We start from the raw sequence: 23,172 nt of genomic DNA on the forward strand, positions 1-23,172 counted from the left end.
TGGACCGTAAAATTAACGACACTGCGAAACAGGAGTGAGAATTGATGATCGGGCTAATGATTCGATGTTATTTCGCTTTCTTTGCAGCGATACTGGCGTGAGTTTACGACCATATCGATTCTCTGTTTATTACGTTGTTATCGTCGGGAGATTCCATATTCTAATTAGGACTTGAAAATCTTGTCTTGGTTTTAGAATGCATTCGATAGAATTAAACGAAGACAAATTTCCATTCGTGGAAAAAATTAATAAAACATTAATGCTCCTGCTATCTTTTCTTTCACCGATGGTCTTTTATTATTATTTATTTAAAAAATTAATGCTTTTTTAAAATATCGTTAATAAAATATTCGGAAGAAAAATGGGGTATAAAAGAGAAACGGGAAATAATAATTATTCCCGATTATTCTTCATTATGGTTATTTGGCGCGAAACGATACCATATTTGGTTTTCTCGTATTGTTGTTGGCATTTCGAAGTTTTGGAAATTCAAGATAGCAATTTTTCATAATTGGTAACCGTACACGTCAGTCGCGTACCCTCGAATCGTGAAATTTGGTTCTTTCCATGGTATTTGGTTACTGGGCTGCATAGAGATATCAGAAATCCGAGTCGTGGGTATCATTCGATGTATTTCGAGCAACGTGAGTCGTCCAAAATTTACGAAGAGGCGTATGGCTTCGGTGATATGAATTTCGCGTTGGAAGAAACACAATTCGAAAACAGAAGATCGCGAATCACCAGGTAACTAATATTCGTTTAAATTTCGTGGGTTGAATTATATTGTTAAATGTCTCAACAATATTTAACAGTCATTTTCTATCGAGTCGATCAAACATAAAATTATAATAGTTTGTACATGTATATTTCTGTCCTTTTTGAACAATTGTGAAATCATGTATATGATTTTATTATTCAATTTTTAAATATTTTTTAAATCTGTGTAGCACTGCAAAGTTCATAACACTTTAAAAAAATGATTAGAAGCGATAGACGTCGAACAATTTTTTATGCGAAGCTCAGAAGTATTCTAAAGGGATCGTATAAATTTCAGCAACCTCCTGAAACCTTTAACTCTTCTTCCCGGAAGCGCATAGCCACTAGAATAGCAGCTAAGGGACCGAAATATTTTTATTGTGAGAACCTTATCTATTGTTAAGAGAAAATGTAGCGGAATCCAAAAATAAATTTTATAGAATTTTATGCTCGAAAAGGTAGCCGAAGGAATGATCTAAAAGATATATTTAAGAGGACCGTGGAAATGCTAGATCCGCGAATATTTGAAGCATAAGTTTAAGAAATAGGATGCAAAACCAGCAGCTCGGAAAACATAAATTCATTTTTGAAATTTCATTTAAAATAAAATTATGAAAATAAATCGAACATCTTTTCCCCCTTGCCGTAGAGTAAATTAAATTGTGATTCGCAGTCGACGAGGTTTTCACATTACTAAATAATATATTTTCAAACTCGAATTAATTAAATGCATACACATTTTAACCTCACCTCAATTATTTCACATTTGCCATATTTATCAGTTCACTTTTCAATTTAGCTTCCGGTAAATACAATTATATACTGTTTTCCGTGCTGCGCACGAGAAAATATTGATTTTATACGCGAAATACGCGTTTAAAATTCGAATATTTCCAATTCGAAAACTTATCGGACAGCAGGTTACATAATGTTTCGAAGCTAAATAATATCTACTTAACGCGAAGCATTACAAGTGGAATTTTATTTGCTAGTCGAAACGAAATTCATTTCGCAAGTAGAAAGAACCAGCTATGATCAAACACGATATAATTGTGCACTTAACCCACATTGGAAAACGTAATTTTTTAAAGACGCACGACAATTCCGAAACGTTCAGTACCATTTTCGTATTTCCCTTATCGATTCAGAATTATTTCAAGTTAGCATAAAATCGCCGACAGATTTTTATTTCGCAGGGAAAACCGTGCATCATCGCGCGCGACAGTAACGACGCTCAAATTTCGTGGCTCATTTGAAGGGAGGAATTAATTTCGAGATACTTCAGAACCGACGCCGTCATATCGAAAATCCATTTGTCGCGGACTTCCGGAAGCGGGCGGTTATTGATCAAACTCGGTTACGGTTCCTACGGAACGCACTATCGCGTTCCCCTGGTAATCTCTGTCGAGACTACTTCCAATTATAAATTCGCTGTAATGAACTTGCGGACCGTTTTTATCGTTTTTAATTACAATAAGAAGTTGAGTAATCGCTGGAGCAGGCACGACTGGGCTGCTCGTTAGTTCGGAGAAAAATGTGTACCCTGGAGCTTCCGGGAACGATTCCCTTGCCAAGTCTACCAGTATGGACCCGGTTTTGCGAACTTTGTTGCGTCCGTTCGCTGTTCCTCAACCCTCCGACTTAAATTATTTGCAAACAGACTCAGACTCTCGGGACTCGCGGATTCACCCCTCGATTAACTGGAGAAATCCATCGTTTTGATTTTGGATACCTTACTTATCTGTAATATTTCCATTTATAATTTCTAAGGGTGGGATTCTGGAATCCCCCGAAATCTCGAAAATGTCTTTTTCAAAATAAATGGTGACTTTCTTCGATAGTAATTACGAAAGTGATCGCGTCGCACGTCCGCAAGGAACGGAGAAACCGGTTGGAATATGGTTTGCGTCGCGTTAAAATACGAGCTGACGAAGAATGGCGTCCGCGTTTTTCCAGCGAGACACGGTCGAGGCGAAAGAAGCAAACCGGGGCGAAGAATCGCATTAAAGGAGACGGTCGCGGTTCCGCGATTAAATTCTCAAGCAAGAAGAAAAGTAACTGGCGGAGACGGAGGAGCGGGCCAGCTAGGGGAAAAAGCAAATTACCGGATGCTGGCTGGCTACTCGATGTCGCATGGCATCGTGGTCGCTGGGGTAAGTAGCCGCCTCTGATTTCCACGGAACGAGAAAATCATGGGAATCAGATTGCGCCCGGACGGTGGATATTGAAATTCGCTATTTTCCTGGTCACCTCGCGCCGCGGTATCGTTCCGAGGTTAAGTTTTGAAAACAACCGTCGGGGAAGTTCGTCGCTCTCGGGAAACTAGATTTGTTAAATAATACAATAAATCCGACGGCGTCTCGTTAGCAAAAGTCTCTCGAATCTGTTGGCAGTTCGTTGGATTTAAAAAGATCCTTTATAACAATGTTATGGCTGGTTAAAGTCTCTCGGAAAAATCCGAGATTACTTGGGAAACAATCTAATTTAATGGTTAATAGGTACAACGCAAAAGGGAAGAGAATAAATGTCTTACCATGGGATAACGAGATGGAAATAATTCAGACATTTTCCCTGTATCTCGTCGTGACGTGTTTTGCTAAAATATTCAGTGTGCCATCTTTGGCCCACCCTTTTGTATTTTGTACTCGATATTTAATTAATAATATTTGAAGAAAGTAGAGAAAGTTCTGTATTAAAACCCTGTGTCAGCCAACGTTACCCTTTGTATTAATTTTTTATATTTTCGAATCGGCCAATTTGCCGTTTATGCCACAAATTACGGTCGCGGCATTTGGTTATCCGCTCGGGGACCCGAGTGGGATCCATTTTAACCGGAGACTATTTAAACTGCACCGTTGCTCGATACTGTCTGTTAATAATTATTCCGTCGGTCGGGAATCGTTTACATACAAACGGGCATTACTATCAACCGGCGAAATTACAATACAAGGGAATACGGTGCCAAACTCGGAACATAGACGCGATCAATCGAATCGTTCGCGTCGCGAAAATCACTTCTGTCTTGCCCGTTCTCTCGTTTCTCCATTATTTACCTCGACTGATGCAATCAGGGACACATTGCAAGGGGTAATTTCAGGTTAAGTTTCACGAACGGAAAATTCAACTGGACCGCGTCACGTTTGTTTTCTACCAACGTCCAATTAGCAGTCTACTATCGTCTTCTGTGTGGTCACGTGTTTGAAAAATTATAGTTGTACAATTTTTTTAAAGGCTGCACAGTTACACGTATTTTAAATAAACGTCTCCTTTTTGCGTGTATAAATTGTACTGTGTTGATAAAAAATGAGGGATCAATGGTGACAAGAGTATCAGAAACGCGATTAAATTTCCAATATATTAGGGGATGATTCTACCTGGCAAAATTTGTGTTCAACACACTCCGAAACGATGGATTCTCTCCTAAGAGTTTGAAGTACAGAGTTTAACGAAACATTTCATCGAAACAGATTGCGTTTTAAAGTGAAATTCCAAACCACTGACGGTAACAATTACGAACCGGAGGACCGGAAACGCGAAACCAAAACTGGGAGAAGGAGCTCGCGTCAACGGAAAAGTGGAGAACGATGAAATAAAAAAAAAAGGAAGTAACGTCAGCCGACGAAATCCAATTAATCGAATATCGATCGTCGACGATTCGCGGCGTCCTCTGTTTTGTTTTTCTCCAGGCGTTCCCGTATCGTTCATTACGGAAACAGTGACCCGCCTACCTGGCCAAACCCGCGCACGATTCGAGGTTTATGAAGCGTCGTATATTTAGCTCGCCGTTGAATTCACCGTCCTTCGAAACCAACCCCTTTTATCGTCCATACGTATCGGGGGCTAATAAACTTTCACGCGGGATCGCCGTGGCTAAGAAAGAAAAAAATCAGAGTAGGAGAAAAACCGCGGAAACGAGCAGACTGGAGCCATTGTCGGGCGGAAAAGTTCCAACCGGAGAATCGTGGGAGGGACGCGGATGAATTATATATTCGGTCTTATAAGTCGAAATTAAAAACGATGGCTGCGAACGACCGAACGTCAAACTCGATTTTTCACATCGAGTTTTCTTATTACAGCATTCTAAACTTTCACGATATTTTTATTTCGTGATTTTCTAATCTTGCGTTGTCGTTCGATACCTTCGATTTCATTCAAATTATCTTTCAGTGTATATGTGTTACAAAAAAAGATTTTGAAACATGGTGTTTTCAGTAATTAATAAGTCTTCTATGTTCGTAGATTTGTACGAAGATGCCTAGCGAAGACGTTTAGTAATAATAATAATTTCGGCGCGCCATTTTGACAATGCGTTCAATTGTCAACGCTTTGTCCTAGAGTCGCGCATACACTGATAGCAAGACCGACGATGACACGCTCTAGTGAAACGGAATTAATTGTATTAACATCTAAATTGCTTGGCAATTCACATCTAAATTGCTTGGCAATTCACATCCAAATTGCTTAGATCGATAGAACGACGATAGTTAATCGTTTCAAAATATTTATTAAACGTTCGCTGCTTCGGTGATCAAGTAATAATATATTAATATTCAAACGAAACTAAGATGAACAATTTGCAACGAAATACTCGTAACGACCAAGCAATTCTGTTATATTCCTAAAGGAGGTCGTAAATATAACAAAAATTCTACAGGACGTTCACATTGAAAATGATAAGAAAACATTTCAAACCGCTTCGATATAAAATATACCATACGAATTAGGAATCTAATAAGATTGTTACGACGAAACTAAAGATGTAAGTCTCTCTCGAGCTTGTTAGTCAACCAATTTCCATATTAGAGTCGTATCTTGGGTAACAAAGTGGCAAATTTGTATCCGATTTGGGTTTCTATGGCAAAATTCTTGAACTCGTTAGCGCGTACTGCCATTGCGAGAAGGTGCGCGGCTCGATGACGAGGAAAATACGAGCGGAACTCGTAAAACAGCACCCATAAAGAAGGAAGGATTTTCAAACGCCGAATCTTTCCGGCGATTCGTTCGATCGATGGCTCAAGCTCGCGGTTAAATCAAATTGGAGAGGATTCTCTGGGCCAAGACTATCAAATTCCATCCTTTGGAACGACACTGTCATCATCGAGACTCTTCTGCGATAGAGGCAAACGGTTTGGCTCTTTTAACCGGTCCCCTTTCATTCGTTGCATTCCACGATGGACGTTTTCAGTTCCTTTTATCGGAGTAGAGTTCCTCTGCGCTAAGTATCTTAGAATTTGTTCTTGTTTTTCAACCTTTTATACGGAACAGGGCCGTTATCCAACTGCCGAAGCATCTATAGAAATAAATTAAACGCTAATGATGCCTTCTATCGTATAAATACTCAACATTCTTAAATAGTTTTAACAAGTTTGATGAAATATTCAAAGCGGGTCGATCAAAACTTTCTTTGTTAAATATAATGTGGATCGAGGGGAAACTTTTAGACGGTTGTAATAAATTTTTTGTCAATTTATATTCCCAGAGTCATCGAGCTTGTTGATGTTCTTTCCGGGTGGAATTATTATAATATTTTCTATATTATACTATTTTCGCAAAAATACAGAAAATCAAAATTTCTGTAGGATTAGAATCGTAGTCCAGTTAACTCTTTTACGCGAATTTCTCTATTAATAGAAGAATTTTCTCGTGAACAGTCTGCCGCAGAAAAGCAGTAGTGTAAAATAGGTTCTCGTGCTTCGAACAAGTTTCCCGGCGTTTGAATTTATTTTCGCTCGTGGACTTCCTGTTTCGCCGGAGAGCTATTTCCTAGATTGAATTAATAAGTTACCAGTACTGAGCGAGAAAAGCTTGAAATCCCGGTCATTAAAATAATACGTGTAAAGAAGTTTCGCTAGTCTCGGTTAATAAGCGCGGTCTTTGCCGTGAAATTTAAACGAACCTGTACGAGAAACGAAATACGATATCAGGGAGCTGCGCCTTTAATGCGTTGCGGAACGTTAATCCTGAAAATTAGTATAATCCAATCTAGGTTATTACTGGGACGATTTGAGAAAGTAGATCCAAGTTGTTAAGACTTGACCGTACCTCTGGAGCCTGAAAATTAACCACCATTCTTCGGATATGTTCTTTTAAATCTGGTAATATTTCTCAAAACGAGACTATACTAATAGTGAACAAGAATTAAAAACAAGCATTAAATTCTCGGTAATGCCGTGCTAAAATATTAGACCAAATTTATCGTGCAATTATATTGCACGTCTTATTAAGGCAAATAAAGAAAGAAATATGCCCGACTGTGCATACGTTTTGTCGCAAAGGAAGACCGTGGCGAGACGAAACGAAATTCGAGCCGCATCGAGGAACGAAGATATCCTCGTAGAAGCCATTAACCGCGTTAAATTAATCCTTCATCCGCCATAGTAAACGAAGGCGGCTAAATTGGAGGTAGAGAGAACGCGATGCGCTAGCGAGTCCAGAGAGCGATAATACAGATTGCGACGTCGCTAGCAGGCGGTTCCGCGTAAAAAAAGCTCGAGATCTAACGAGATTTCATGAAGGACCTTGTTGTTCGACGTAATAACTCGCATCGTCGACGTCAACCGTCCCGGCAGCCATCCAACTAGCTGCCAATACGGGCCACCGGTCTCGTTGAGGAAAAACTTTAAACGATTTTCCCTTGTTTATATAACCGTCCTGTACCGATTATTCGCAAGCAAACGATTATTTCCACGTCTGAATTTTAAATAATTTAAAGGGTATCGACTATGGAAGCGTTCACGTTGTTAATATTATATTCGTTCGTTCCACGTTTTAAAATTTGAAATCGAATATTAGTCGACAAAGACCTTTCCTTAAATAAATATATAGGCCTCGTAGGAGGCCAGAAAAGGAAAGGGGAGGGGGCGCGTTTCGTCCGGGCCTGCTAGTGGACTCGTCAGTAAGGCTTTCTAGCAGACCCTGCCTTAGACGACTGGGATATTGGGAAGTCGATCGAGATATGTACATATAGCAACTGAGGGTTCGGTCGAGCGCTTGTGAGAGCGCGAACCCCTCTGGTGGCGAGCATGGGAGGCGACGCCACAAATATTTAATACGTATTTTCTCGTAATTCTTTCACATTATTTGGGAGTACATACGAGCCCATGAAGTAAATTTTGTCGACGCAAGTCTAATAATTATTTTATTTTTATTTTATTTGGAAGTCCACTTTTATTTTTCGTCGAAAAGATTGACTTTTAGACCCGCGTTGATGAGGTTGAGGGTCGAATAAGAATTCCTAACTAGGATTAAATACGGGCCGTCGGGCGCGAAACGGGGCAGTAGAATTCCCGTCGCATCGCGAAGGGTTGAAAAATGACGAGCAACGGGAGGCGCGGGTCGAAGTGTTTGAACCACGCGGTATTATGTTTGCAATGGCGCGCACACGAAGATCATAAAGTACAGGTAAAACGGAATAAATAGCGACAACCGAGCGTGTCCTGCGAGCGAATATAAATATCCGTTTTTCGCGGAAATAATTGCAGGATCGAGGAACTCTCGCTACTAGGTCGGACTAATGGTTCCCGCGAGTTGCATCCTCGACTTTTAATTATGAGGATGACGATATTTCACATCGTAGGGAATTATTTCATGTCAGATGACTGCCACGAGATATTTTCCATCCGAGCCTGCGGGTCCGACTGGCTAGTCCGGTGAAATTTATCAAAGATCGCGCTGAATAATGGAAGCTCGTTTGCGCGAGGATGCCATGAAATTATTATTGCCGTTCGTTCCAGCGATGATTCACATCCGGAACGTGAGAAATTGCCGCGATCGCGTCCGACGGATATCCCAGCGGCGACTTTTTCGAAAATTGACCGTTAATACGATCCGGGATATCGCGTTCGGTCGCCCGCCCATGCCTCGACTGAAAATTATCCAGACCAAGCTTAGAACCAGGTAAATCCGACGCGGTTCTCCTTTTCCACACTGAAACTCTCAAACGACTCTTATATTATATATTAGTAACGGAACAATTACGTTAAGTAAAGTAATATTTTAAGTAAAAATTCTATTGCCTTTTAAAAATTATGCTATCTTCCATGAACAATAGAAATCATTCATAAATGATTCATAAGTTGAACGTTTCACCAAACATTGTGAAATTATAGACTCCCTAAGTTTTATTTATTTTCACAGAAGTTATGAAATAGAAAAGATGTTGTAAAAGAAGATACGATAATTCAAGTTTGATTCAAAGGTTTCCGAATAGGTACGGGCGTGGGGTTTGAACGGTTAATTTATTTGGTATTCCATTTCTGATAATAAAATCCGTTAACGTCGGGTCGGACGCGTCGACAGCTCGACGTGTCGTTCGCCCACATGTTTTCTCCCCCGCCTATCAGCGAATTATGCGACGCAACAATGCAACCCGTGCCCGTGGGGGATTGTTTGGGGGGCTCGCGAGCCGCGAAACGTCAAATCGAAACTGCGTCTAGCGCGTGCAGTTTGGCGGCCGACCAATCGTTCGCTGGCTCGGAAACGTCGAGCTCTCGAGCCTCGAAACATTCTCCGTTATCCCTTCCCATTCTGACGAAGGGAGGAAGGAACTGGTGGACGAGCGCGTGAGGCCTCTTCAGCTTGTCAAAACGTATTCGCCCGCGGATACAACGCATTATATAACGCGCTGGTCGATGGATCGCGCGTGTGTACGAACGGGTTCCGGCGATTGCAGTCAGCCGGCTCGAAAACTGGCTGAAACGGGCAGAAACATGACAGGGATTTGCTGAACGGGGACAACACGAGGCGGGGTTGACTCGTGTCCATCAACGTTCTCCCTTTTTCGTTTTCCCGCCCCACGTCGTCACCGACGATGCTTTCTCTCTTCATAACAATTTCGATGGCCCCGGTTGTAATTGCTTTTTCGACACGAAACAAGTTTTCGCGAAAGTCTGCATCCACCCTTAATGACTCCAACTGTTAAAATCGACTCTTATCTACGCTGATCCCAGAAAATATAAACATTCATCACCCGTCGCAAAGTGATTCTACTTTACTATTGAAAGGGCTAAATTTTTGATAACGATCTCTTGGTTTCCGGAGAAAGGGGATGGGGTTTTTTAACGAAACGGAGAGACTGCCTTGCTAGACTAGGCGAGGGCGTCGTTCATCCTGATTATCGATTGCTCGCTTTAACGTGCTTCGTCGCTGATGGGTATACGTCGAAGCGTTTACGCGTGCGACGCGGTTTATCGCGTTAGTCGTCGCGACGCCCGCGGGATCGTTCGTCGCGCGGATAAGCACTTTAACCGGAAGACGAACATCGTCTCCCGACGCTGGTTCAGCGATAAGGCGTCTCTGTTTGGCTTCGATGAACCACGATAAAGGCAAAATTTAATTCGAATAATGGGTAGTCGATAAACTCAACGTGCAGCTATTTATTCGTAATGAAAGTTCGATCGAGTGTATAAAATTTGATATGTTCATTCTACTTCGATTTACGAGGATCTTCCGGAAGTAATAATAATACAAATGAGCTCTTAAAAGTACAAGCAGAAAATTAATTGAAACCCCCAGGTTATACATTTTGCAAATTTTCGATCCAAAGTTTTGGATCTGTTTCTCTATGGATGTCACTATGGCGCATAATCATTAAAATACTGATAGTCTATTATCGTCTAAAGTCGCCAGGATCGAAGGGGTTAAGCAACCCCTTATTAAACGATGAAACATCCAAGCTCTCAGAAAAGTAATTCGTTTCGGTGGGGCGACCAAGCAGCTTCGAGGACACTCGAAAGCGTTAAAGCTCGAGACTAAAAAATATTGCTTCGACGATCCGAGTGGACTTCCGTTTTCAAGCGGAACCCTCACCCCCGTAAATCGCGGATGGCACGCGCCAGCGGTTTCCGTTGAAAATCAATCCGACTTTTCAACGGGAGTCCCGCCTCTACGGCCGCGTGTTGTTTTCAAAATTCATTTCTATATCTCTCGTAACCCATCTGTCGTCGTCCAATCAAATCCATCGACTCGCCCAGTTCGCTGCGTAGCCCAAATTGTTTCATTTTGATTGACAAGCGAAGCGGGTACTGACCGCGCGACGGTCAGCCCCATCAAAGCGTTTGCAACTATAGCGTTTCGCGCGCGCGCGCGCACGGGGGGATTATATAGGAGAATCGCCATAGCGGTTTCGTACGCTTTGAAAGCGATAAAAAATCGCTTTTTTCACTCTTCGAATAAATCCTTCGCTGTCTGGTATCCTAGTCGAGACATTGTTAATGGAAAATTCAAAATCTGCGTGTTTGTGATCTCCCTATATAACTTTTACTATTTTTGTTCGATTCGACTGAAAATTTAATTGGCGGCTCTTTATATTCCAACGAAAAGTATAGGCTACATAATCTGTGGAAGTATTAATTATCAAAGAATCGGCGTCGATCCAACATCCGGGAACGCCAGCGATCGTCGTCGGTGCATATCGCATTAAACGCATTTCCTCGGCCCAGTGACGAGAATAAATCTCCATATTTGCATTCTCCTTAGACACATATCTCAGCCCCGGTTCTTTCTATCCTCCGTTCTTTAAATCCCCATCCGTCTTGCAGCCGGGTTGCGCTCGTAATTCCAGGACGAAAGAAAAACAGCCTCGCCGGACGGAGCTTACGTTACCGAGTTACTAATCGAAGTAGATAGTTCTTTCTTTTTCTCCGCTCGCTCTTTCTATGGCCTCTTTGCTCCGTCCCGGTTTATCTCCTACCCCCCCCCCCCCCATGCCTACACTTTATTTCCCTCGTTCTCACACTCAGTTCGGCGTCCTTCGTCGATGTCGAAGCGCGCAGCCAGCACTCTCGTTGCTCCTTACTATTCCGGGATACCCTCGAAAGTGCAGCCCGAGAACTCGCCTCGCATTGATAATGCCTTGGGTATATTCCGACGATGGACGGGCTGAAGGGGCCGCGGGAGGATGCTCCAGGGAGAATTTCACGGGATAGAGAACCGGAGAAAGAAATGCCGGAGAGAGGACTCTCCTTCGTGGGAGAAGAGGTATCGGCTCTCGCGGAACCGAAGAAACGGCCAGCGCGCTCGTAAGCTGGAGATGAATATTAACCAAAGCCTGTCGACGACAGCTACTCGCGACTGTCGACGAGTCTCTTTGATCTTCTGATTTTCGGACCTGTCATTCATCGATTTTCAACCGTCTTCCCCCTTTTGGGTACGTTAGAACCAAGCACCGAGTCTCTGGGTAATTATTTCGAGACTACTTGGTGTCTTCGATCGCATGGTCACTTGTATATATTTCGAGCTACGGCAATGATACTTGAATTGAACATTTCTGTCCCTCCCAAATGTGTCAAATTTCGCTTCCATCGTATTTGGAATCTCTGATTGCATAGCTACTCGCGTACATTTCGAGCTACTTATGTTTCCCAACGACCACTGTCAGAACACAATTAGTCTTTAGAAAATAGCGGCGAAATATTTGAAGTCCGTCCTTGAGTAATTGTCCCGGAGAATTTGGATCCTTGGATAATTACTGGCTGGGGGTATCCGTAGCTCACCTGTGGACGACTGATCACAGGAATTCACACTGTGTCATTTCGAACAGTGGTCGAGGTTGAAGGTCCAGACTTAAAGGCAAAGAGAACCCGCGGTGCAAAGGGACGTGGCTTTCCGCAGAGAAAGTAATTTACTAATGGCGGGGGCTCGTTGCGCGAACGCAGCCTTGCATTCTTCATCGCGACGATGGAACGCGGTTTGCCTTTCGAGAGAACTGGCCCTCAGTCCCCATAGTCCGACTCTATTCACGTGTGTTTGTAATTTAGCCTTAACGTTGGATGCATCGATAGCTATTGAAAGTGGGAGTTAGAATTTGAAGCTTTCCTGATTGTAAGTGGTCCAACAACTAATCCATACTGGGTGCTCCCGAAGCAGAGGTAAACGTTAGCTACAGTATTCTAGGAATCTGTATTAAATTAGTACAAAACTACAGTGTGCCGTGTACCTAATAATTTTTAGCATATATTCTAAAAATCTGGTTAGGGAATTGTTTTCATTGATATTTGTTAGGGGGTTGTTTCCTCTTGAGCCAACCATCAAGATTTCTTCATCTACCCATCTTTGTTACGATTTCTCCATTTTACGAGAAAAGTTTGGTTTGTCTTATCGAACTTTGATAGCGTGTTCACGATCGGTTGACTGACCATGAAATCTTCCACGGGACCGTAAGTACCCAATCCGCGTGAATCAGCCACGGATACGCGCGAGGGCGACAAACGTCCTGGGGGATGAGTCAGCCCGCTCGTAAACGAGGACCCCTCGTTGCAACATCCGGCCTCACCCTCGACCACCGACGTCGTTCTCGAGTGTTCCGTGGATTGGGCTGTCAAATTGATTCCGCCTGGTACGAAGACCGATTCATTTTCCTAGAAACGGTGGAATTTTGAGGTTTCGAACCGTCGAGGATGTTTCTTTCGAGTTGTTTCCGTCGGTTAATGGACAATTTATTACCTGCTTCGTTCAATTTTCGCTAGAAATACTGACTTCTCCAGCCACTTCAGACGACGTTGAAAAGCTGCAATTTTTCAGGGGCTTTTATAAAGCCCGTCTTCAAAAATAAAATTTTATTCAATTTAAATATTTCTAAACTAAAACGTAGTGTGAACTTTGGAACCTCAATGACTTAGATAGTCGAAAATCGTAAGAGTCGCGAAATCACTCGTTGCCAGGGGTCGCTGTTCGTCTCTAGCGTTAGCTGATATCAGTGGTGCATTAAAATTGAAAAAAGGAGTCTGCGGTCCGATGGGTGGCCGAGCGACTACGATGGTCGAGCCCGAGCGGGAGAAAAGAGGGAGAAAAATGGATGAGCTGGATAAAGTGCGAAAATGCAAGGCTTCATTGGACTGAAACGTCCGAGGGGCAGCTCGATGAAATTTCGTATATGAAATGAGCATAGAGCGTGTGTGCACCGGTATAGAGTGCATAATTACGAGCGTGCTGAGTGCGTTTCTGTACGTGTGAGTATACGGGGTGTGACGAAACAGAAGGACGCCAATTTCAAATTCGAAAAATAACATTTGACCGTTCGTCGAAAGCGTTGAAGCGTCGTTACCAAAATGTTTTTATTAGCGAACACTTGCAACGAAAATACTTTCTTTAAGAATAATCGGGACACCCTGTATGACACAGGAGAATATCCGTTCGATGGCGGCTCGATGGTACGGCTCCTGGCTAGAGTGGAGCGTTAAATAAAACCAGAGCGTTAATTTCTCCATTGATTAATGACTCTCAAAACTTTGCAGAAAATGAGAGACGAGTGACCCGACTATTTCGTGAACGAAAGAAATAACTCGATGGCTACGTTACGGGCGCTATTTAAATAATACCAGGTGAAATAAAATATAAAAAAATTACCTCTTTAAGTGAAAATGCACCAGACCCAGATATTTTCCCCTTTACGATTCGTTGATAACATAATTTGTACCTAAAATCGCTATATACTCGAACAGAATGGGATTCTGCGTGTAAAAATCTATCGAAAAGGGAATCGTTCTCGAAATAGTCGAGATTGAAGTAAGCTTACTTCTATGTTCATTTATTAATATTACGATTCTCTAAGCAATTAAAATCACATAAACTTTATAATACACGTTACTGTCCTGTGTAAACACGAAACGAAGTAGAACAATCGAGTAATAGTCAGACGGCGCGCCATCAATTTTTAAAGTGGATTTTCTCGAGAACGAAATATCCGCGGTAGACACAATTTTCGATCAATCGCCCGCTACGAAAGATCAAATGTCGTGGAAATATCATAAAACGGGATCCGATCCGATGCGTAATATCCTAACCGTTTTAAAATATAAACAGAGACAGAGTTAACAGAAATTTATGTGCATTTAGATACCTCGAGGAATCGTATTCCTCAACTTTCTCCGAGAGAGAGCCGCGCGAAGCTGCTTGTATTCTAATCGGAAACGGATTCCCCGTGTGTACATATTTTGCAGGGAGCCGGGTCCCGTGAAATAGATCCCCTCAAAGAAGCACATCGGGCTTTTTTCTTGGTCGGATCGAAGGATTCCAGGGGACTCTGAAACGTGTTTTTCCGATCGACCAGTCAGCGGGATTCGAATACTGCTGTCCGGCAACGGCATGTGGAAATAACCCCTACAAATCGTAAAAGTGCGCGCGATGAGATTTCGATTCGATCCGAATATCGTTTTTTCCACAACAAAGGAGAGGATTGCTCGCGGAAACGTAGTTGCGTGGAAACTGCGTTGAATGAAACCAGTGTGGTCATTTTTGATCGCGCCAGCCGAAAAACCCACGTCACGAATTTAACTGCCTGTGTTTTCGTAAAACGCGACGAATTTTTGTCGAACACCGAGACTCTTTGTCGCAACAGAGGAATTCTCTCTGCGCTTTGGAGGACGATTTTATACGTTTGCGTGTCGCATCAAAGGTTTATTTCGAGACCACTCTGGATTATGGGACATCGAACTAATTTGGTGCATCGATTTGATAAAACAAACGGCGCGTTCGTCGATCGTCCAACCTCGTATCATAATATTTACTCTTCCAAATTTCGCTGTCGTCGATTATAGATGCTACAATCAAGAAATGCGTTTGAATCCCCGGCTGAAACGGTCGTGGATGCCAGGGACCCAATCGCCAGCACCCAGCCGTCTAGACGCGTCGAGCTTCGCCATAACGAGAAAAAAGGAATGACAGATAAGCGGGGCAGATGGGTGACGTGCAATGGCGTACCCGCGACGCGATATAATTGCACGAGGGTGTAGGAGCATGGAAACAAAAAGCCTCGCGACGGTGAGATCGCGGGGAATGATTCAGTTAGGGACGCGATCCTATTTCCCGTAACAGGGTAACGGCTTTGCTTTTCCAGCTGGAACAATCGGCCCCATGCCCCTCTCGCTTTGCTGGCTTCTCGGCGCGGAGCTGATACGGTCGGCGGAGCCCACATAACTGTCAAGGGGGTGGCGTGATTCACATGAAAGATCGCACGTGACTCGATAGATCCGCGCGCCTGCACGGCCATAAATGTTATTGTTGCTGTTAGCCTTATTACGTTTCGCTCGAGACATACGGGACCCCGGTCTACCGTTTCTACGATTATTCTTTTGTTAGAGGTTGCATGCCACGGCAGCGAAATGGACGATCCTGGACGACGACGACTCTGTTCAAAAGAACGACTCCAAACACATCGATCGCTAGTTTGTTTCGATTAATCCGCTAACGGTCTCGTCATCGCGATTTATTACGCCCCCAACCCGCGGCGTACATCATTTAACAAAGTTTTCGTTTGGGAATTATAACGTAATCGTACAAAGACCGTGATTGAAAACACGATGTAAATGTTGGAGGAGGTACGCAAACTATTATTTCGTTTCAGGCTGCGTAAAAATGACTAAGTAAACATATTTCGAAATATCGAAACAGAATATATTCAATTTTACGAATTCCGTGTTTATTTTTCGCTAAAATAATCTGGAAGAGGCTTGTATGTCGATGAACGCAACCCAGTAAATGTTGTATTCATCAAATAATTCGCGAATTTCTATAATCCCTCAGCTCGTGTTACACAGTCTCCATTCGCTAGCAACAAATTATCAACAAGGATCCCTTATTATCACCGCACATGCTCTAACGAATTCGGGGACGCATTAAACAACACAATTACTTCAATGCCACGTTTAAACTACAGACTATACTTCACTAACGAAGCCAGTAATACTCTATTTGCCGCATTACCTTTAGAATCCTGATGATTTGATGAAGTGCACGAATTTCCGGGTGAAAACAACCGTGGAATGATCGTTACGCGTCAATCATGGGAATCCATCGACGAGTATCGAAGTATCATTAATTAATCTCGATTATATATTTCATTGGTATTTCAAACAACAGTGAAAATGAAAATATTGGTTGATTTAATTGAATTGAACATTTTATTGCAAAGTTATAACATTTTTCGTTCTTTGGTTTGTTGTTATCAATATATTTAAAAAATATTGAAAAAATATCACATGGTTTTTTAACTATAACAAAAGAGAGAGGAGAAATAGAACTGTATCGAACAATTACACAGAAATGGACTACCGCATATTCTGTTACATATTGTGTGTAATTAAAAACCAAACGTAATTTGTGGCGTTCCTCTATCCTGTACTATGAATGTTTCTACATTGTGGAATAGTTACTCATCCATCTAGGACAGATATTTCGTTCTTTTATCTTTATATTTGAAGATAATTAATACAATATACAGAATAACAACAAAAATGCCGATCTTTAGGATCTTTGTGAGAAAATAAATCGAAAAGTCCTTTACCATTTCGCAATCCGAAGCTTCGTTATACAGATTCGAACAGTTAAAGTTTACCCATGAGTCTCGATGGGCGCCATTTGTATCCCAATCAGCTGACTGCTTATCGCACATGCGTATCTCGCAGAAAAAGGTGCTCAAACTTCAACTGCTTATATCTCAGCAACGAAGCCACAGATTGTAAAACGGAAAAGGACTTTCCGATTCGTATTAACGCGAGGAATTGATCCCGAAGGAGACTCCTACATTTTCGTCAACACCCTGTCACTTTAGTTTAAAAATCTGAGTCGATCCTATGGCAGAAAAATATCCTTCGCCTAATCATGCAACATCTATTTCTCCTCACTTCCTCTACCTAATCTCAGGAAAGATCTGCACTTTACGATCGCCTAAAGTTTAGCTTCGCCCTGTACAGCGTGAAATTCTCGGAAGTCTTAACGCTTTAAGTAAGGGGTTTACAGGGCCAAAGCGACGCATAGTTCTCGAAGAATCCCAGTTTATGACATTGTGGCGTAACGACAGAATCCACCAACCTCGATGGCAACTCCTTGCGACCGATTTCAGGTTCCCTGTACGGGACTGCCGGTCGATTTCTCGTCTTCCTTTATTCGTCGTGTTCCGTGGCGTGCATTGAGAAATCAGAGCCAGCGAGTCGGAAAGAAGATAAAATTTCCGGACATCCGTTCGCCTCGTTGGATCGTAACGACGCAATTAACAACGCGATTCGATCGATAGAGTCCGCAGCGTCTAGCCGGACGCTGCACGGCGATCGTATTATCCTGTTCGGTCTGATCGGCTGAATTTTACTGTCACGAGCATTGTTCTCGACGACGATCTCGCTGGATATTAAGGGCGAACCCAAAACGCCTCGATGATCGCTTAGCCCCAGTTTCGAAGCTTCCGAAGACTTCGATCCGCGTCCGTGTTGACGATTCCGGTCGCCACTTGGTACAATTCGGATCTACGAGCCCGATAAATGACCGGGATCGAATGGCTCGATTTAACGACACCGGGGGGAGCAGAATTTTCTGTTGTCAGCTGGGACGACCAGAGACGGAAGAGATGAATTCCGAACATCCAGTTTGAAACAATGTTTGAAGCGATACCAAGCATTTTGATGAACGAGCTATCTGCTAAGTCATTAGAATTCTTTTTCGCGAGTTTACCTTGTTAACGGGAGCACCGGAACCGTATCACTGGCCGGAGTTTCCTTTATTAGCAGTGTTTACCGAGTTAATGGATGGCGGGAACGGGGATGATTTGACCGGGCATTGTAGTTGAAAGCATTCTTTCAACGTTTTGCGGAGGAGATTACCGCCGCTGGAACGTGAGTTTTTGATAAATGGTCGTTAGGAGTATATAGGGTGCAGCGTGATAGATGAACTGTAAGGGATTTGATAAGTGTATCGAAAAGACATGGATATACTGTTGTCAATTTCACTTGATATTTCGAAACTAGTTCTTAGTATACTCTGTGTAATTTGGTTGACTATTCTATAACAAATAGGAGTTTATATGTAGAAGGATCACTCACGAGGCCCTCGTGGCGGTGATTCCCCCGTGATGGACGCGATACGCGGCGCGTCCTCGTTGATTTCGATATCAGCTGATTTCCGGTAGACGTCCGCGATGGAGGCCGTGCAGCGCAGGTGCAGTCTTCCGTTTCGAAACATTTCGCTAGTCACCTTGAAGTCTATCGTGGATTTCGACACCATCGACTCGTCGTCCTGAGGGATCTCCAAATATCTGGATCTGAATTGCAGGCTGTCGTTTGTGATCTGTAACACCAAAGTAAAACACAAATCGTTGTAATTCCCACAGGTTAAGAAACATAATTTGAGAGGCAAGTGGGTGAAATTTGATCCTTTCAGTCTCTCCAGCCAATTTTAAACATAAATAACGGCGTATTTTCAATTAAATTTTAATTTTGGAATAGGAATATCTCGATTTAATAATTTAAAGTATTATTTAGTCGACGATTTCCAGAGATGTAAAAATATAATTACATTAGGTTGTCACACAGACTGTGTGGGTAACACTTTAAATGGAAATGGCTCTCATTCGGAAAGCTAAAGCGGCAATAAATTGCCGTCTAGAAGCGAAATTGTTTTTTTTTCTCTCGCACGTGTGCGCATGTGGGCGTGTGTCTGTTCGTGCGCGAGCGTGCACGCGAACTTTCACGGAAGATTTAGCTGCGAATTACTTTCACTGCGTACGAGCTGCGGTGGAATATTCGCGCGTTAATAATGCAAGAAAACAGGCGTGCACCTCAAATAAATATTTAGCGAGCCGAAAATGAAACAGATTAATTTTGAAACGTGGTGTTATATACGTTACCGAGTACAAGCATGTACAAGGCATGAATTATTATACCGTGTTTATATTAGCGCGAAATAAGCGCTGTTTGGAAACGTGATACAGGTTTCACGATGGTACAAACATTACCTGTTTTTAAACGTATTAATTACACGTTGATGAATGTGCAGACAAGTAGCTGCTAACCGGTGAGCGATCACGGTGAAAACTGTCCTCCGTTATAATTGTGGTTTACTTCCGAAGTGATATTATCTCGGAGGCACGTAAAATTTAACGAAAAACATGGGAATTATTTATTTTTCTTAGGCGCTTTATTTTTGGGATAATCTGTTCCCCACCTGTTCGGGACACGCGCGCGTTTTACTCAAACTTGATTTAATGGAACCTTTTATCAATTTCATACACAGATTCGCTATAATTGTCCAAAGGTATATAGCGAGATCTTTGTGTCGAAACTCACCAGTGGAGCGCACGCGTAACTCAAACGTTTTCGAAATCGATTTTCTCGAACACGAAGACCCGCGGAAAAAAAATTTCGAGGACACATTTCTAACTAGAGACTATATTTTCGGTTAAGAATTTTTTTCTCGAAAGTGTGTAGGATTTCGGGGTATATGTATTCATCAAAAATGATTATAATTGACCCCCGCAACCGAAAATAATTTTTTCAGAATGATTTGAAATTTTTTAATTTCACCGAAAAATTTAGGGGAATCAGACATGCATGGTCAGACATTGTATTTTCGGTAAAGAATTTTTTTCTCGAAAACGCGTAGGATTACGAAGGTATGTCTAATCACCAAAAATGATTGTAATTGATCTCTGCAACCGAAAATAATTTTTTTAGAACGATTTAAAATTTTTTAATTCCCCCGAAAATTTCAGCTTCTACTCGAATTTTTTTCTCGAAACTGCGTCGGATTTCGGTGGTATGTCTATTCACCAAAAGTGAATGCAATCGACCCCCACAAACAAAAATAATTTTTTTGGAATGATTTGAAATATTTTAATTTCGTCGAAAAATTTCTGCATCTATCCCCCGTCGATTTTTCTTAAAAATTCTACAGCTGTCTGCCCATCAATACTAGTTTAGTGAATAATCTCTCAAGTGACCGCTGTCCATGAGAAGATGACGCTAAAATCACCTCCAGATCGCAGTCAGATTGGGCCACGAAAGTCTATATGGTGTAAGGTCTACTCGTATATCTTGTTTACTCTCGGCATCGCCATCGATAACGCCCGAGAAGAGGTTGTCGCGGGATCACCTGGAAACCCGTCGACAAATCCTCGCGGCGGTAACGCGGGAAACGGAAAGCATAAAGCGGGAGACGCGTTGAGCGACACCGGCGAGCTTTATACATTATGTTTTATGAAGACGCCGGCGTCGTCGCGAGTCCGCGGACTTATTGCACGGCCTCGTTTGTTCCCCGAAGTAATAACGCCGAGCGACTCTTGGTACCTTCCGCGTCGCCGTTCGCCACCCCTTTCGGTCCTCGTTTCTTTTCCCCCGGGGGGCGGAGAACGAAGGAGGCAGGGAAAAAGAAACTAAGACCGGCGGAAGAAGATCGAAAAGGGTGCGGGCCCAGAGCCTGCGCGCTCCGTTTGTTCATTTACGTTAAGAGCAACGAAACTGCGTAACATCTTTAGGAGAAAGGAACGAGATTCATCTCTGCCCACCAGACGAGGTTTGCTCGGCAAAATCACGCCGCGGCGTCTTCGACGGGAGCCGCGAAATTGAATTGGCTGCGGGAGTGCCGGAGCGTTCGAGTCTCGAGGATACTATCGGGTTCCTAGTGTTTATCTAGAGGATCGTTAAAAGGACCGGCCCGGTAACGCAATAATAACGGCGGCGGCAGTTTAAACAAGATATTAATTAACCGATAACGTTCCGCGGAAGTGGCACCGGCAATGACGGTCGTTGGCGTTCTTCGCCGCTCGCGGATCGCGACAGTCTGTTCGCGAATATTCTCTGCTTTTTGTGCCTCGAAACGTTCCAACGCATTATACTGTTCTACCTTTCGGTACCTCTAGCGCCTCCCAACGCGAAGTTCCTGCACAGAATAGTTGCTTGAAAAACTACCAGTTAGCGTACAATACAGAAATGAATATACGTAAATAACAATCGAATGCTCGAGCTCGTGAAACATCAAGTGTTCGACGAAACGCGGACATGCTTGAAAATGTAATTCAGCTGTTCGTCTATAAAATTTCGCTGCGGGGAAACTGTATTTTCAGTTTGTCACATTACATGTAGATTTTATGAGTGTTTTGTGTCTCGCGAAATTCCGCGTCGCTGTAAATTCTACGAGTTTTCTCAAAATTCCTGTCGCCGTCGTTTATCATCTGGTGTCACCGTAACATACTGCTTCATGCAAAATTCCGTCGACGGATCCCTCGTAGGGGGAATATAGGTCGCGTTCTTTACACGAAACGGAAGCTGACGGCTCGGGACGCGCGACGTAGAGAGAATTTTTGTAAGTTGTGCAATTACGGTTTTAAACGGGGCCACGGAACTTCGACCGCGCGGCAGAACGAAACTTCGCGCTGAAAATCCCCCCGTTGATCCTGTTTAAGAGCTCCTTGACGAAGTCCTTATTGCTGCTACCTTGTATCCACCTTTTTAACACCTCGGTCGTCCGTTTTCTGCTATTTTATCCAAGGTCACTATCTACGAAAGGGGTCAAAGTACTTGGAAGCTGAACCCCTAGAAAATTTATGGAAACTTCCACTCGCGAAGCGTGGGTCCGCTGATCAACCCTGTGAAACTAATTTCAGATTTCCCGTTCCAGTAACTCGAGGAAGAATAACTTTTCCTTGTTCCTTCAACGCCCTGTATAATTAAGTATGACAGAATGTCAGATTCTTCAGGATCTAGACGAAAGCCCTCGACTCTTATTGTTCTCTGATTCTGTTGGAAAAGTTCTACGACAAAAATAACGATTTTATGTTCGTAAAACTTTTCTGTTATCCTACTACGAACGTGACTACAGAACTACTGTGACTAGAAAATAAAAGCTGCGCGAGAATAAATAGCTCCAAGCTTTGGTAGTGGGTCGTACTGTTCCCATTCGAGGTAGAAGCATGGGATCCGACACGTTAAATATTCATCGGTGTCCAATACACTTTACCGGAGTCCAAATTTTCCTCCATCGATCCACGCTAAGCCACGAACTTCTTCCCTTGATCGTGGGGCGCCAGCAACTAAGTACATTTCGCGGAAGAAGTTTGTACGGATAGCCAGGAAAGTTCGCGTATACCACCGCCCTTAACAAGCAGACGAAGAACGTGGTCGCGAAATAGGCGAGGATGGATCGCACGACGTCGTGAGCTTCATATTTTACACTGTACGTGTTTGCCTAGGCGTGAATACACTCCACTTCTTCTTTAATACCCAGTCATAGGTTTGTTCCAGTAGCCTTTACATGGTTGCTCTATGAAAAATCAATGATCGGCCTCTGGTTACAAAATTAATCCCCCAACAATTCATTCGATTCTTCTATGTCTACACAAACGTGGACATATACTTCTTAGTAGGTGTCTGACCAGACGTTGATACGTTCCACTTGATTGTATTCCAATGGACCTTGGAATTCTATTGAAAATAAATTGCTTGTATTGTCCATGAATATACGCAATTTTTCAATGTTTACCTATGCACCGATGTATACTACTTACTCAGGTGTCTGACCAAATATGGATACGTTTCACTTGATTGTATAGATGCGATAAATTTTTGAGAGTCAATTAAAGGATCTGATCCAGTAGAGCTTGAAATTCTATTGAAAATGCACTTTTCATTTTATCCGTGAATATATTTAATTTTTCAA

General features: G+C 42.7%; 2 protein-coding genes across 2 annotated transcripts in view; one reads left to right on the forward strand and one right to left on the reverse strand.

The window, feature by feature from the left end:
* LOC143346039 (uncharacterized) overlaps positions 1 to 23,172 on the forward strand; it is a 214,352-nt gene that overhangs the window by 164,398 nt on the left and 26,782 nt on the right. The gene's annotated exons all lie outside the window — the stretch shown is intronic.
* The window catches only part of LOC143346040 (uncharacterized), a 153,037-nt gene that overhangs the window by 1,735 nt on the left and 128,130 nt on the right, over positions 1 to 23,172 (reverse strand). The window contains exon 5 of the mRNA XM_076773774.1: positions 18,564 to 18,807. Coding sequence (XP_076629889.1) covers positions 18,564 to 18,807 — 244 coding nt within the window. The remainder of the gene's footprint in view (positions 1 to 18,563; positions 18,808 to 23,172) is intronic.

This window comes from Colletes latitarsis, chromosome 10 (assembly GCF_051014445.1).
Source record: "Colletes latitarsis isolate SP2378_abdomen chromosome 10, iyColLati1, whole genome shotgun sequence".
NCBI lineage: Eukaryota > Metazoa > Arthropoda > Insecta > Hymenoptera > Colletidae > Colletes > Colletes latitarsis.